At 33.8% G+C, this 16,325-nt stretch overlaps 2 protein-coding genes and 1 long non-coding RNA gene across 3 annotated transcripts; 2 read left to right on the forward strand and 1 right to left on the reverse strand.

Moving 5' to 3' along the window:
* Positions 1-575: 575 nt before the first annotated feature.
* Positions 576-2,089, forward strand: LOC133698131 (NAC domain-containing protein 83-like). The gene is made up of 3 exons (XM_062120960.1): positions 576-1,109; positions 1,356-1,633; positions 1,793-2,089. The coding sequence occupies exons 1-3, from the start codon at positions 944-946 to the stop codon at positions 1,847-1,849; spliced, it is 501 nt and encodes a 166-aa protein (XP_061976944.1). The 5' UTR covers positions 576-943; the 3' UTR covers positions 1,850-2,089.
* An 8,962-nt stretch (positions 2,090-11,051) lies between these two features.
* On the forward strand, positions 11,052-12,306 carry LOC133698187 (uncharacterized). Its single transcript, XR_009843024.1, has 3 exons — positions 11,052-11,534; positions 11,636-11,761; positions 11,840-12,306. It is a non-coding gene; the product is annotated as an uncharacterized LOC133698187 (long non-coding RNA).
* Positions 12,307-12,862: 556 nt separating this feature from the next.
* Positions 12,863-15,305, reverse strand: LOC133698186 (biotin carboxyl carrier protein of acetyl-CoA carboxylase 2, chloroplastic-like). The gene is made up of 7 exons (XM_062121036.1): positions 14,965-15,305; positions 14,265-14,318; positions 14,028-14,179; positions 13,605-13,917; positions 13,408-13,479; positions 13,195-13,260; positions 12,863-13,104 (listed from the first exon to the last, which is right to left on the reverse strand). Exons 1-7 carry the CDS (start codon positions 15,127-15,129, stop codon positions 13,081-13,083), a joined length of 846 nt encoding a protein of 281 aa, XP_061977020.1. The 5' UTR covers positions 15,130-15,305; the 3' UTR covers positions 12,863-13,080.
* Positions 15,306-16,325: the final 1,020 nt, after the last annotated feature.

Below are 16,325 nucleotides of genomic sequence, written 5' to 3' on the forward strand. Positions count from 1 at the left end.
CGACATAGCCAACTAACCACAATATAGAAAGAGACTTTTAGAATATCTTGGTAAAATTTAAACACAATCTAACAATAAAGTTGAGAGTTATTGCTTGATAAGACGAGACCTCTTCTTAATTAGACTTAAATCTTTTCCACTAGTTTATAAATGTGTTATTAATGTATATATCTATTGACTGTTTAAAATCCCTATATCACTCTCATATTTGTTGCACTGGTATCAATATTGTTATGAATTACTGAGTATATCAACCTCCGAAAACATATTGAGCTATAATTGGCTAGCTTAAAAGATTTTGAGTTGTATATTTTTGTATTTAAAAGCGTTTTTAAAAATTTATTTATTTATTTTTGCTTCAAATTAAATTTTTTATAATTTTAAATCGTTTCGACGTGCTGATGTCAAAAATAAATTTTAAAACATAAAAAAACATTATTTTAATACATTTTTAAATAAAAATTATTTAAAAAAATAATCACTATCACAATATTATTAAAAAGCTAAAAAAAATAAAATATAAGAAGGGACTGGCCCTTACATTAGCCTTAGGTCAAAAAACCTGGATAGGAAAATTCACTTTTCCGCCGCTCATCCTTTTTCTATTTGGAGACTCATGCGATTAGTCCCTTCAAAATGTGAATACCGTGCTGATTTTTAGATCAAAACGATGCTCTTTTTATTTCCCCTTTTCCACGTAGAATCCATGTTAACAGTGCAGTCTTGAAGAAATGGAAAACATCTTTCTGGAAGGATCAAGTTCTAGAAATTGGACTTGATTCAGCTTCCAGTCTCTCTCTCCATCTATATATATATATATATGCTACAACCCCCACCATCCACAAATCATACTGTCATCTATTAACTAGCTAGTCTCTTAATTCTTATTACAATTACAATACAATCATTGTTCCTCTCTCTATACGCTTTTGTACACCTCAAAATGTCTAGTGGCGTGCCTGCTGTCGCTGCTGGCTATAAGTTTTGCCCCACGGATGATGATCTTGTTGTATATTATTTGAAGAGGAAAATTCTAGGTGAACAACTTCCTGCTAACATTATTCCTACCATTGATGTTTACGCATCAAGCCCAGATAAACTCCCTTTGGGTAAATTTTCCATATTTTTTTAAAAAAAATTGTTTGTCTTATGATTAATTGGTTTTAACCCCCCCTGCTGTTGTGTTTATGCACCCTACATGTTTGATAGTAGATATATACAAGGCTTCAACATAATGTTGAAGGCAAAAATGATTGTAGACTGGCCACGACTGCTAAAATGGTCACCTCCATTTTTTCTATGTCTCTATAATCAAGTTCTTTGTTCAGAATTTAACTTTTGTAATTGATCTCTAGGTTTATTTCAATTGGGGCAGGGCAACGAGTGGTTTTTCTTTTCCACCAAGAGTAAAGACGACGACATTACGGTAATAGATGGTGGTTACTATGAGATCGATCCCGACGGTGCAGCTCCGATCACATGGGAGGGTAAAATTGTTGGTCATGTTAAGACACTGTTTTTCTATCAAGGAAGTCCTCCTAATGGAACTGAAACTGAATGGATGGTAGAGGAATTTAGAATTAATCCCGAGTTTGTTCCAGTTGACAAAGCTGACCATACCACTCAAGAGAAGGTAATTTGACAATTCACTTGCTTCATGTTTGGCAATGTCTTGCATTCGGGAAGAGACTTAATTAAATCTGAAAATTTTTGTTTATTTATTTTTTCAATTATTTAGAAATTACACTTTGTCTAATAGTAGTGATTTGTGTTGTTTATGTTTATATTATAGATTACAAACCTTGTTGTATGCAAAATTCATCTAATGCGGCCACTACCTGAACCCTAAATGGCGCAATTCAGAAGTGCAAGAGAAGTCGTTTTTTAGTTCCAGTCCAGCAAGCAGGTTGAAGGGATAAGCTTCTTGATGCTATTAGTGTAGCAACAAGGAATGTTTTTTAATCTTTTTTCTTTCTTTCTGCACTCAGACCTTATATTAAGTTACATATATTTTTTCATGAAGTTTAAAATTCCAAATGGTACAGTGGGTTTAAGAGTTGGAGGGAGGCTATCTTCTGTTCAAAACTAATCCGTTTTGGAATTTATGTGTGTGTGTGTGTGTGGATTTTCTAAGATGGAATTACCACTCGATGCTTGCCTCAAAGCATCAGGAAGGTATGCACTGCTCTGAACCAACTGAATCAGCAAAGCAGTGATCATCTGAATCTGCCTTTGTTCTTCATCAGGAAGGTGATAGGCTCTTAGTGCTCGCTTTGAGAATGGTAACTTCCAGATTAGCTGAGCTATTTCGTCTATGATGCCTGGACGATGCTGTGCATATGAATAGAATATATGTACCACAATTAACAAAAATACAGTAAGAGATCTCAAACCCATATGATCCATATGTATACAAGAATGCATGCACATACAAATGGTTGAATGAAAGTCATGGTTGCTGCCCATTTTCCTACAAACCAAGACCATGAGAGATGTTCTACCAACAAAAATCATTAAGCATGTGGAGCAATTACCAGAAGAATATGCAGGTAACATGCCAATCTGAGGTAGAATATAACTTTAAACATACATTAGAGTTGAATGATCATGATCAAAACCAATTTATTTCTATTATTAAAAGGGAAGCTACTGCAATGTTCAAGTTATTGCATTTTGCAAGACAAAACAAAGTAGCAGTAACATGAACCTAGGAGGCCCTTTAGCCACATTACAATTTTCAAGTGAAATAATTGAATGATCTGAGGTAGAATATCATACCTGAAACTACAGTAATCCTTGTATATCTTCTACTGGCAATTAATTATTGTTGTACTTTCTACTAGTTTTGTTGTTTCATCTCTTTATGCCGAGTTTCCTAGCTAGCCATAATTACACAATGACTTTGCAAATCCAAAGCTTAGTTTTGCCTCATCCTTACACTTATTTTCTCTCTATTTTCCTTGTTCTTTGCTTGTTCTCTCTCTTTCCCTCTATTTCTTTTGTCTCTTCTCTCTCTCCTTTTCTTTTCTTTCTCTATATTCATTCCACTGTTTTCTCTTCTTTGTTGCTCTCTTTACTTGGGGTTGGGTGGTTTTGATATGTCAAGATCAAGATCATTGAGCATTGGGCATAAGAGTAACACTTTTATCTTTGTTTTACATGTTTTTAGTGTCAGCTTTCATAGTGGTTTTGGCTGGTAAGTATGGGCACTATATTTAAGGATTAAGAAAAAAGGAGCTGTAAGTGAGGTACGAGATCAGGGGTTAGGAGGAGCGTGTTTTCTTGCTTGGACGGTGGGTGGACCATTGAGAAAGAATTGGCCAAATATTACTCTCTTATGCTGACTATAAAACCAAAGTTTCAAGGTTGAAGAAGAAAACAAGCAACACGTCGTTCTTCCTTTTATTAATTAGGGTTTGTAATTTTAAATTAAACAACATCGATTTGGACCATTTAAAGCAGACGACAACATTCATGTATTGGGGCAGACTTAGGATTGTTTAATTGAAACAACGTCGTTACGTGAAGTCCAACCCAAACCTGGTACTTTGGCACTTTTTAAATTTTAGTCATTGGTTTTTGAAAATCTTCAATTTAGTCCTATATTTAGCTTTATTTTTTAAAATCCTTTCAATTTCATCGTTAATCATTTTTAATTTGGTTCGTGTATTTCGACACGCTTCACCACATGGTCCTTAGTTTCTCAATTTATGTAATTTATATCAAATTGACTCTTTTTAAAAAAATTCTCTTCAATTAGGTCCCTGATTGAAACCAAAAGTACCTTCTGATTTCAATGCCTGATTTTAGTCCTTGGACCTTCAATCTCTTTTTTTTTTTTATCAAATTGAGTTTAAATCTCTATTTTTTCTTTAATTAAGCCCCTGATTAAATTAACATGGCCTTAAGAACTTTTCCACCATTTTCATTTTGGTGTTTAGCTTGCAAATTTGGTCTTTTTAAACCTTTTTCTTTAATTAAAATATTAATTACAAGCCCACATTATTTTTCTGATCATTTGTGATTTAAATTCTTACCTGATTGTAACCCAAAAAATTTTTCCTTGAAAACTTTTATTTGAAAATGATTGTAAAAAAAAAACATTTTTTTCTGAAAATTTAAGGGGGTAAAAATTATGTCATGACAGTTTTCATTCACCAACTCATCCTTAGGGCGTATATGGTTTGGTTTGCAAAAATAGTGACTCTCTAAGGACCAAATGGTAGGAGAGTGATAGTTATAGGGGAGAGAAACATCATCCCAAACTGTATCTCAACAATAACCATAAAGAAATTGATGAACAAGGGATGTGAAGCCTATCTTGCTTATGTATTAGAGTCGGAGAAGGAAGAAAACCAATTGGCAGATCTCTCTATAGTGAGAGAATTTCCAAATGTATTTCCATATGAGTTACTAAGGGTATCACTGGAGAGGGAGGTGGAAGTCTTTATCGATGCACTACTACCTGATACATCCCTGATAGCCCAGTCTCCATATAGAATTGCGCCGGATGGATTAGTTGAGTTGAAGATTCAACTGTAGGAATTACTAGATAAGGGATTTATACGTCCAAGTAATTCACCCTGTGGAGCTTCAGTGTTATTTTGAAGAAGAAGAATGGAACCCTTAAGCTCTGCATAGATTATAGACAGTTGAATAGGGCAACAATGAAAAATAAATATTTGTTTCCATGGATAATGACCTATTTGATCAACTCAATGGAGCCAGGGTATTTTCAAAAATAGACCTGAGATCTAGATACTATCGATTATGAATTAAGAAACTAGATGTGGCCAAAATCACATTTAGAACCCGTTATGGGCATTACAAGTTTTTAATAATGTCATTTGGGTTAATAAATGCACCTGCAATGTTCATGAACCTAATTAATCGAGTTTTTTTTTACCCTACCTGGACAAGTTTGTAATGGTGTTCATAGACGATATCTTAGTCTATTCTAGCTCATACTCGGAGCATGAACAACATTTAAGACATGTATTAATGACCCTGAGAAAGCATCAACTATTTTTAACCCCAAATGTTTATATGGGTCTGAGGGTTTGGAGGCACTATTTGTATGAGTCTCGAGTCTACATATTTACATATTATAAGAGTTTGAGGCATTTAATGACTCAGAAGGAAGTGAACATACAACAGAGATGCTAGGTGGAATTGATAAAAGATTATAATTGTGTAATTGATTATGATCTAGGAAGAGAAAATTTTGTCATAGATGCTCTTAGTTATAAAAATAAGGTAGACGATACCCATGGGATCATAGTGATGAAAAAGAATTATTAGAATTGAGAAAGATTGATGCCAGAATAGAAATTGTTCCTAAGGAATCCTTGTTGGCTCAATTAAAACTGAGATCGTTGCTCCAAGATAGACTATTAGACACTCAATAGAAAGATATCAAAGTAGTTAAGATAAGGGACAAAATGAAGTCAGGGGTTGAGACTCCTTTCTAGATTTTGGAAGGTGGAATAATAGCTTAGAGGAGGCAAATGATTTTGCTTGAAGATCAGACCTTACAAAGAGAAGTATTACGAGAAGCCCATGAATCGAGGCTCATAACCCATCCTGGGAGTACAAAAATATATCAGGACTTAAGGGAATTTTATTAGTGGCCAAATATAAAAAGAAAAGTGACGATATGGCCAAGTGTGAAGTGTGCCAACAGGTAAATGTGGAGCACCAGAAGCCAACAGGGTTTTTGCAAAGTTGTAAGTGAATGAAGTGGTGAGACTACATGGAGTATCCGTATCAATAGTTTTGGATCAAGACCCCAGGTTTACCTTTTGATTATAGGCAAATGTTCAATTGGCTCTAGGAAAAAAGTTGAATTTGAGTATGGCTTATCATCCTCAAACTGATGGAAAATTTGAGAGAACAATTCAAGTATTGGAAGATTTATTTAGGGCTTGTATATCCGAGTTTGGTGGTAATTAGAAAGATCACCTACTCCTAGTAGAATTCATAAATAACAACAGCTATCAGGATACAATAGGAATGGCTCCCTATAAAGCTTTATATGGTAGAAGATGTTGAACTCTCGTATGCTGAGAAGAAGTGGGGGATGGGAAACTGTTAGGGCTAAAGTTGATACAGGTTACCTCAGAAAAGATAAAGATCATAAAGGGTAGGATGAAAGCGGCTCAAGATAGACAAAGGAGCTATGCAGATAACAGAAAAAGATCTCTTGAATTAAATGTTGGGGATAATGTATTTTTAAAGGTTGCCCCGTGGAAACATATGTTAAGATTTAACATGAAAGAAAAATTAGCACCAAGATACATCAGACCTTTTGAAATCACCTAGAGGGTTAGACCCGTGGCTTACAAATTGGCTTTGCCTTTGTCTCTAGCCAAGATCTATCTGGCCAAAATGGAGCCATCTTAGGTTCTGCCATAAATTCCCCTAGGAACTGATGAAGACTTGACATTTGAGGTGAGGCTGGTGAAAATATTAAACCATAATGAGAAGAAACTTAGAAGCAAAAAGATTTTGATGATAAAAATATTATAGAGAAGCTTCCAAATCAAAGAGGTAACTTGGGAAAAAGAATTAGAAATGAAGAGGAAATACCCTAAATTGTTTCTAGATTCAGGTTTGAGGCTCAAATTTCAAAGATAAATGTTTCTTTTAGGAGGGGAGAATGTAAAAACCCAGTTAAAAACCTATCTTGAGCAAAATAAATGTAAAAACCCAGTTAAAAACCTATCTTGAGCAAAATAAAATCTTATTTAATCTGAAAATAACATATAGGTTAAATTGAATAAAAGAACTTTAGATAACAAAGAGAGAGATGAAATTAAATAAGAGAAAGAGTGTCATGGTACAATAAATATAAGAGGGAAAAGTAATGGGGCAAAAAGGAAAAAAATGAGAAAGAACAAGGGTTAACATGTAATTAGTAAAACTTTGACTATAAATGCCCATTTTTCTTCTCCTTGGCTGACGATTTTCTACACAAAGAAAGGGTAAGAGTTGTTCGATTTTTTTCTACTTATTTTCTTGTTAAATTAAAAAAAAGTATAATTTAAGTGATTAAACATAGTTAGGTAAATAATAGAGGTGATTATGTGTCGGAGGGTTATTTTGAAGAGAAAAATCCTAAAGCTAGGATTTGAAAAGGAAAGAGAAGGGAACTAGGATTTTTCTTGAATCCATTCCTTGAAACATCAACCAATTAAGGTAAAAGAGCATATTCAAATAATTAATTGTTATGATTCTATGTATGAAGAAATTCAATTGTTAGGACATTGTGAACTTGGAGTTTTATAGTATTAATTATAGAATTGTTACAAATTTTGATTGAATAATATTTGTATCCCCTCCCTCCTAAATTGATGGTTTCAGCCATAGAAAAACAAATTGAGGAATTAGAGAATTTGATGCATTGTTTGGAATTGTATGAAATGGTGTGTTTAGGATTGCTAATAGATATGAAGGAAGGAAAAAATTCCAAAAGAAAAGAGAAAGAACTCTTGCAACTCTTTCTCTCAAGGTTTCGGTCAAAACCACCTTAAAAATTCCTAGTAACTTTTTGTTTAATTATTTTTATAATTTTTAAACATTGAAACTATCATTCAAGTATCATAAACAGAAATCCTACTTACTTTTTAATAAATTATTTTTATAATTTTAAAACATTTAAACTGTCTTTCAAGTATCCTAAACAGAAATTCTAGTAACTTTTTTTAAAATTATTTTTATAATTTTAAAATATTTAAATTATCATTCAAGTATCTTTAAAATAAATCCTACTTAATTTTTTTTATATAAATTATTATTAAAATTTTAAAATGTTTAAACTATCCTTCAAGTATCCTTCACCGAAATCCTAGTAACTTTGTTATTAATTAATTTTTATAATTTTTAAACATTTAAACTATCATTCAAGTATCAATAGGAAGTCATGTTTACAAAAAAAATTAGTTAAATTGTTTATATATATATATACTCAACAAATATTTTTAGTTACCTCACACTCTTGGGTTGATAAATAATTTATAGATAAGGTTTTTTATTTAAATGAACTATGTATTTGGAAGAATCTTTATTTTGTTGTAATAAACCTTTTTAAAAAAAAATATAATGTTTAACTTATTAATTATGAATGATGTAATTCAAAGAAGTTGTTTTCATTAAATTGATTTATAGTATTGTTGTATACTTATATAACCATATTTATTTTCTAAAAGAAAATGATATGTGTTATGGACTAATTAGCTTTAAATATTGTTCCTTGGAATATTAAAATATTAATTTTATAAAAAATGGAAAGCTAATACTATGGTTGAGTTATGAAAGTCCTGTATGATAGGACGTGCATTATGAATGATGTTGCACATTAAGAAATTATTGAGTCAATAATTTGTTATTAAAAATACGAAGGAGACTTTGTCAAATTTTTTTTAATTGCATTTTTTTGAAATTGCTAATTCCGAATAAATGATCATAAATTGTAATTTAAATTTGGGATATTTCAATCATGTTTGGATGTTTTTATACTATCTTTAATTGAGTTTTAGTTACTATCATTATGATTTTCAAGCTGTGTTTAGATTCTTTATGACAAGGATAAAAAAAATAAAAAATAAAAAGGGCAACTATGTGTATAGTGTATAAAGGAAACAAATATATTTGTTTGTTTGATAGAGAAAATGGTAAATGAGGATAATAGAGATGACATATGTCAATTCAAACCTAGAACATTTGAAAAAATTGAAATTATTATAAATAAAAAATTTCCTAAATGTGCTCACATTACAAAACATTGAAGAACAAGCATAAGAAATTGAAATAAAAATACCAAACCGCAACAAACAAGTTTAATTATAGTGGATTTAGTTTGAATGATGAGAAACAATATGTGAAAGTGGATAGTAAACAAGTCCTAGATGAGTGGTTAAAGGTGGTTTAGTTTATTTTAATTATCATACATTATATTTCAATACTTTGATTGAGTTCAGAATATTAAATATATGTACATTTATTTATTTATTTTATAGAAAAATCCCTTAAGATTCTAAAGTCCTGGAAGACTATATCTACTTTATAATCCTTTTTAATTTGTGTTTCAAAAGGATTTAGCTATTAGAAACATTTCTTTGAGCAGTAATGATGCAGATGAAGAAATGCTAGCTATGTATCAAGTTGAAATGGAATTGTGTGGTGTTGGATTCAATGAAATACCCCACTCTAATGTTAGTAGTTCTTTAATTGGGTGTTTCCACAATAATTTATTCCTATAGTAAACAAGTAAAGAAATTACTTATATAGAGAAAGAGTCATGGTGTTGGGTAAATTGGTTGACACTTTTAGGTATACAATGGATTCATAAGGAAATCATATTCGAGTTTTTGAGGGGTGTAACTTAACTGGTTAGATTTTGGGTTTGTTCTCTAGAGGTCACCAGTTCGAGTGCCATAAACCTCAAAACCACTAGAAACTTATATGGTCGTTAACTTCAGGGCATTGAGAGATTAGTTGAGGTGTGTGTAAACTCGCCCGAACATTCATGGTTACCTAAAAAAAATGTTTTCATGAAGGCTACAACTCGTGTGAATGATGAGGGTTATGTGTTTAATGATATTGGATTAAAAGATGATAATGTGGTGAGTTATCTTTAAGTTTACAAAGAACCTTCATTTTAAAATAAGGTTATAGGGATCGAATGATAACAAGAAAAACATTTATTTGTAATAACACTTCTCAACTCATCATTATAGAGTTACATTCAACCTAATTTAGATTTCAATATTTATAATTATAAACCTTTGTAGAATATGGCTATATGTTGTTAGCTTAATGAATTTTAATTTTAATATATATAGGTTGAGTTGGTGAAATTATTATATTTGATTTTATATTTTAACTTGTGTTGATACAAAAAAAATCACTCTTCATAACCATGAACATGTAAATGAATGAAAATGTACATTATTAATTAGCCATTTTAATTTGATATTACTTGATATTTACTACCAAATATCTAACTAAGTGATGTAAGGACAAAAATGTTTATTATACTATTATTAATTTTAACACTCAATATAAACTAAAATAAAAAATAATATATGTAATTATTTTTTAAAATATATAAGTTTGATAACAATATATATTAAGGGTAAAACAAATTGTTTTATATTTTATGATGTCTTGTTCACCATCAAGCAAACAAGATATAAAAATAATTATCATGTCTTGTCCACTATCAAACGAATAAGATACATAGACAATTACTATATCTTACACACCACTACTAAATATAATTTTATCATTAAATTAGATGAACTTCTACAATTATTCAAAACTTATTAAAGTGTGTTCATGATAATTTTTTTAAAATAAATATTTTGACCCTTTGAAAGTTTGCACATGATTTCACTTCTCCTTCATAGTTTTAGAAATTACATCTTATCTAATGGATCAATGAAAGATTTAAATTTTGATTAAAAGAATAAAAAAAAAAACCTTTTATATAATATTACCCAAATGAAGGGAACAACTTATCAATCCAATGTACATAACATTTTATTTCTTCTCTTTCCATGAACAATAAATCAAACACAAATCAAAACAAAATCTTCTCCTTGTAATTAATTGTTTCTCTCCTCTTTGTAATCCTCAACATATTTTGTGATTTGAAAATAAATTATTTTTGCTTTTTTCAAATGTAATTTATTTTTATTTGATGGAACTTTATGAGCACCTGCCCTTGTAATTTCCAGGAGTATCCAATGATGTATTTTTACAACTTCCACAGGATACTCCAATTATCAATTCTACAATCTTATCCTTCATATATGCTTAATTGTATTCAAATTTATTTCTTCAAGGCTTTTAAAGTTTTTATTTTTAATGTAAAGTTACGGTCTTTTTTGGATTAGCAATAATAAGTTTTTTTATAATTGATAAATTTGTAATGTGTTTGTTAATTGGTGGGTTAGTAATGATAATTGATTGAGCCTTAAAGTGGGTTTTTAGGTTTTTTTTTTTATGATGCCAAAATGATGCTTTTGAAAGCTAGGTCTAGAAATGATGATGGTGATAGAAGTTTGAAAAATGATTAGATGTTGAGAAAGCCATAAACTGGTATAAAACCTCACAAAGGCTTTGATTTCCCTATCCAGTGTTCAATCTAAATTAGTTGAGAAACCCTGTTTATATCAGAATCAAAATCAAGATTGTCCTTCAAAGTGAATTTGCGGAGCCTATTTCCCATCACATAGACTTGAATGGCACAATTCAACCAAAGCCAGCTGGTCAGTCTGATTACAGTCCTTTGAGATCATTTGATCTGAGTGGAACAGTTTAAGAACAGCCTTTTGTCTTTGAACAAATACAAGATGAAAATCTTTATACAAGGTGAGAATCCTGAACTTCGCATACCCAGTAGTGCTTCTAACTCATCTTTCTTGGTCATTATACAGGTTGACTGCCTTGCAGCAAATGCATTGTAGCTGCTTTTGAAGCTCAAGACGCACCTGAAAACTGTGTATAGCCTAAATGATTCCCGGTGCCAGGTAAAAATTGTATACATTTGGTTTCTCTCATTACTTTGCCCTACAGCATGGTGTGTCTGCCCAGATCATGTATCACTAATTTTACATGACATATCTGCCAGGCTTTTTCTCCAACTGAACCCCCAAAGCCAGGAGAGCCTCTCTCGAGGCAGAACATTCCCTTCGACATCAATCACGCATGCACCGGTGTGCCATCCAAGTATCAAGATTTGGTTCAGAGATATCAGGTAACTTGAACAACGATGACATGGTCACATACTCACATGGCTTGAGTTTTAGTCTCTAAATGGTTGGTTGTTGCACAGGAATTCAAAGGTGCCTTAAAGGAGGATACAGTTGATTATTCAACGTACACAGCAAACATCAAGCGGAAAAGACTGACCCCAAGAAAGTTGAAATCTGGACGTATGATGGGAGATGATGAAGATGACTATGACGATGAAGATTGGGCGGGTGGGGGTCGGAGGCAAGGTAGTGGGAGGAAAGACAACAGCATTAGAGGCGGTAGGCACCGACGATAGTTTTGTAAATATGAAACAGGGTAGGCTAACACGTGTAGATTATTGTGCAGGAGAGAGGGAAATAGCAGTAGGATAGAATGACAGCAAAAGAATAGAATTTTTTGAAACGGGAGAAAGAAGCATGGTCGGTCTTCATGGTAGGGAAGCAGTTTTTCAAGCTATCCATCTCCCTTTTGTAATTTGTTTGACAGTTGACACGACTACATTCTTTGCCTTCAATGAAATTCAAGAATCCTGCGTTGGTTACATAATGCTTTGCAGAAACAAGAATGGGAAATTGAGACTGAAATACTAAGAAGGTTGTAAACAGCAATGTGGAAAGTGAAGTCATTTTGTTGCATCTTCACTCGCGCTAGCATCCATCACTATGCCTTTCTTTGTACGTGAAATGACGTTTTCTTCCCCGTGCAGGATTAATTTTGATCTCATCTATCTCAAATTTGTTATCCCAGCATGCGACGTTAGTTACTACAATTGAATTTTCGTTTTGGCTTTAAAAAAACTTGGGACACCTTGTGTTTGGAATGCTTGGTCGAGGGAGCTCAGCGTCCTTGCTGTTCAGGGAAAAAGGGTTCAACCCATTCTTGAAGCCTAAGATTTTCAAGTTAAGATAAGGACAGCAACAGCTTGTTATATTTGCAGCCACGGATAAAACGTAGACTATCATTTTAGTTTGATTCTGATTTACTCGAATCTACCACTTATTGCCCCTTTAGCACTTGGCATCACAGAGGAGAGACGACTGGTAAGTCACTGCAGGTTAAAAAAAAAAACACAGGTTTCCAACTGATGCTATTGAATACTGTGTTTGAAAAATGCTCAAACCCTTGCATTGATTGTATCACCTAAGGCTTGGTCCACACATCCAATACAATACTAAAGGGTATAGAAGAGAGGCTTTCCTGAACCAAGATGAGACAATTATTCCTTTAAAGTTACAGAGAAAAATAAAAATAAAAAGACTTTTCAAGTTACTTCTCCAAAAACAGTGCCCGCTACAAAGTTTGAAGCTCCTTGCAACTTATTCATGGCGCAATGACAAAAAGAGGCTGCATGGAAGGAACAAAAAAAAAAAGAGCGTTTGGAATTATACGAGTCTACAATAAGTTGGACGAGAGGGGTAGGGAGAAAGAGATTACCGTGTCCACACTAACTGGTTTCCCATCCTCTGCCACGATCTCGGTAATGGTTCCAGATTGATCAGCCTATGAAACCACAAGATAGAATAAGAAGTAAAATTAAATGACAAGTATCAACCACCCAATGCTTGGAACAAAAGCACAGCAAATGAGAGAGGATACTAAAAAGTAATAAGCTTAAAGAGACTTGGGACAAAAAGAGGTGATACATACTTCAATTTCATTCATTAGCTTCATGGCCTCAATGATACAAACAACTTGACCTTTCTGCACTTTATCCCCCACCTGTAGAATGAAAGCACACAGAGATGGGAAAAGGGTTATCTTGTCATCGAACTTTAAGAACATTAGAATCTTCACATATGCAATTGGGAAATCTTGCAAGGATTCTCTCTTGGAGCTGGACTTACCTTCACAAATGGGGGTTCGCCTGGAGCTGGACTCCGATAAAAGGTTCCAGCCATGGGGCATTTCAGTGGTGGATGAGACGATGAACTTGCCTTTGCAGGGGGAGGCAAGGCAGGAGCTGAAGAGGGACTTGCAGGAGCCGGGGCAGGAGCAGCTACTGGTGGAGCAGGAAACATTGCATGCGGGTAAGGAGATTGCATTGGAAGAACAGGAGCTGCTGGTTCTGACTGCTGCAAAGCCTCCTTTTTCCTTATTATGAGTTCACAACCTGATTGCTTCAATTGCAGCTCTGTGATATCTCTTGAATCCACAAGTCTGCTCATGAGGATTACATTAACTCAAACAATGAAATAGCGTTGCCAAGCACAAAACAGCCAGTGACATATGCACACTTGGATATTACAAAATTTAAGTCTTTGACTCACTTGACAAGTTCTGATACTTGTGTCATAAATGCTGAAATGGATGACACGTCAGGGATTTTACTTTCTGTGGGCTCATCCTTTCCCTCGAATGATGCCGCTTTGGATTCAAAGTCCCCCACCAGTACAGAATTTGAAGATTTCTCAACCATAACCTTCGATTAAGGAGCAGGTTTTGTAAATAGATAATGATACAGCCTCCAGTAAACATACAATTTTAACTTCTCGAGTACAACTTACCTCATTCAGCTGCGCCTGTGCCTTCATAACAGCTTGCTGCTTCCTGTTAGGCCACTGCACAGGATAACCGAATCCTTGAATATTCAATAACAACAACAGCAAATTTTTACGGAGACATTAGTCTCCTGCAAATTAAACAGATTGCACTTTAGTCTTCGTACAATCGTCATATCACATCAATGAAAATTCAATCACAAGAAAAGATCTTGACAAGTCAAGCAAGAGAAAAGCTCAATTCGCGTTGATAGAATCAGATACTTGTCATTCAAAATTCTGACATATAAGGTATATTGGTTCTATAACACCCCCTTTTCAGCTTGATTTAAATTACCAAAGTAGCCGGGATAAAAAGTCAAAAGATTCAAGGTTTGCAAGCTACATGCTTTCATTTAATATATCAAAAACACAGGATAGGAATCTATAACTGAAACTTCAATTTTTTTTTAGGAAAAAAACAACCTAAAGTACTGTTTTATTACACTATGATCAAAGTCAATTATCAGACCATATAAAAGGCAAACAAATTCAACACATTAATCGCAAAACAAATTCCTTGAGGCCACATAAACTTTCCAGCATATGAATATAAAATATCAAAGATTCAAGCTTTTTACACAAACACATGGATGAAACATAGAACCATTCATGTCTTGCTCGAAAACATAGTGAAAGGCGGCAAATCACCGGAAGAAGGACTGACCTCAAAACCAGAGAATGTGGATCCCAAAGAGAGAGGAGGGTTCTGATTGGAAATGGGTGCTCGGGGAAAAGAGATCATGGGCTTTGGTTGTGAATTTTGAGCATTGGATCCAACACCGGCGGCAACCAAAATAGTCTTGGGGCATGGAACAGAGATTGAAGCCATGCTCTCTCTTCTCAGAGCAAAACCCAACAAGGATTGATGTAGAAAGTTAATGAGTTTTCTCTTCTACTGACAGAAAGATTGATGAAGGGTGGACTTTTGTAGGGAAATGTGGCGATGAGATCGAAGAGAGTGCGTGTGTGTGTTGTGGGAAATCTGAGAAACCAAAATAAGAAGGGGTTTTGAGTAATTTTCACAATTGAGTCTTTGATTTTATTTTATTTTTTATTTATTTATTCTGTTCAAATAGGTTTTTATTTTGCACATTAATCGAATGAAATAGACACTCACACCTAAAATAATATTTAGAAACAACATCATTAAAATAAAAATAAAAATAAAAACCAAACATTTATGTAAACAAAATTAGAAACTAAATACTAAATTGTAAGAATCAAATAAATCCAAGCACTCAAGAGCAAGGCAAAAAGAAAAGAAAAAGGCACAAAACTTGCGTGTTTCGATACTTTTTTTTATTATTATTTCACATGGGGTGTCCGGGCCAGCTTGCGCGCACCACGACTATTCCCCACAGCCCACTAGACATCCTGCAAGTCCAGAGGCAAGTTAGGCACCGCGGGGATGACAGGTATGCACATAGAGGGTCGAACTTAGAACGGGGGCAGAACAAGTCACACGGTTGACCACAGCAGCTAGGCCCTCAAGTGCCGTGTTTCGATACTTACAAGGGAGGGAGGGAGCCATTCACACACGTACACGGTTTTAGGTCTTGGGTATAGCCCACCCAACGGCACATGGAAGTGGCAACAAAGAGAGTGTTTCCCTCCAACAACTGTGCTGTGCACACGACTACCCAGTCGGAATAAAGAGTCAATAATAATGTATGATTTCTGATATGGATTTTGTTTGTGGGGGCTCCTCTCTGTGAATCCCTTCTCTCCCTTCCCTTCTCTCTCTCATAATTTCGAGTCTTTGATGATGAAGAATCAACCCCATTGACGAACGAATCCATGGAATATCTCGACTTCTGCAATATCACACGAAAATCCAAAGAAACAAAGCAGTGTTCTCAGATGGAGCTATGAGTGGTAAGCAAGCCATTATCAGATGGAGCTATGAGTGGTAAGCAAGCCATTAAATGATAAAATCTTGGAATTAAATTGCTTTTATATCTAAGACTTGCTATGCTATGGTCATGGAAACTACACAGAGGAGGATGAATTTGAGGATGTGGGTCC

This window comes from Populus nigra, chromosome 7, assembly GCF_951802175.1.
Source record: "Populus nigra chromosome 7, ddPopNigr1.1, whole genome shotgun sequence".
Lineage (NCBI taxonomy): Eukaryota > Viridiplantae > Streptophyta > Magnoliopsida > Malpighiales > Salicaceae > Populus > Populus nigra.

Coding starts and splice junctions, on each gene's coding strand:
- LOC133698131 (XM_062120960.1), top strand. CDS start 944: ATGTCTAGTGGCGTGCCTGCTGTCGCTGCTGGCTATAAGTTTTGCCCC. Junction 1,110..1,355: donor CCCAGATAAACTCCCTTTGG/GTAAATTTTCCA, acceptor ATTGATCTCTAG/GTTTATTTCAATTGGGGCAG. Junction 1,634..1,792: donor ACCATACCACTCAAGAGAAG/GTAATTTGACAA, acceptor TTTATATTATAG/ATTACAAACCTTGTTGTATG.
- LOC133698186 (XM_062121036.1), bottom strand. CDS start 15,129: ATGGCTTCAATCTCTGTTCCATGCCCCAAGACTATTTTGGTTGCCGCC. Junction 14,180..14,264: donor CACAGGCGCAGCTGAATGAG/GTAAGTTGTACT, acceptor CCTTAATCGAAG/GTTATGGTTGAGAAATCTTC. Junction 13,480..13,604: donor GCGAACCCCCATTTGTGAAG/GTAAGTCCAGCT, acceptor TTCATTCTACAG/GTGGGGGATAAAGTGCAGAA.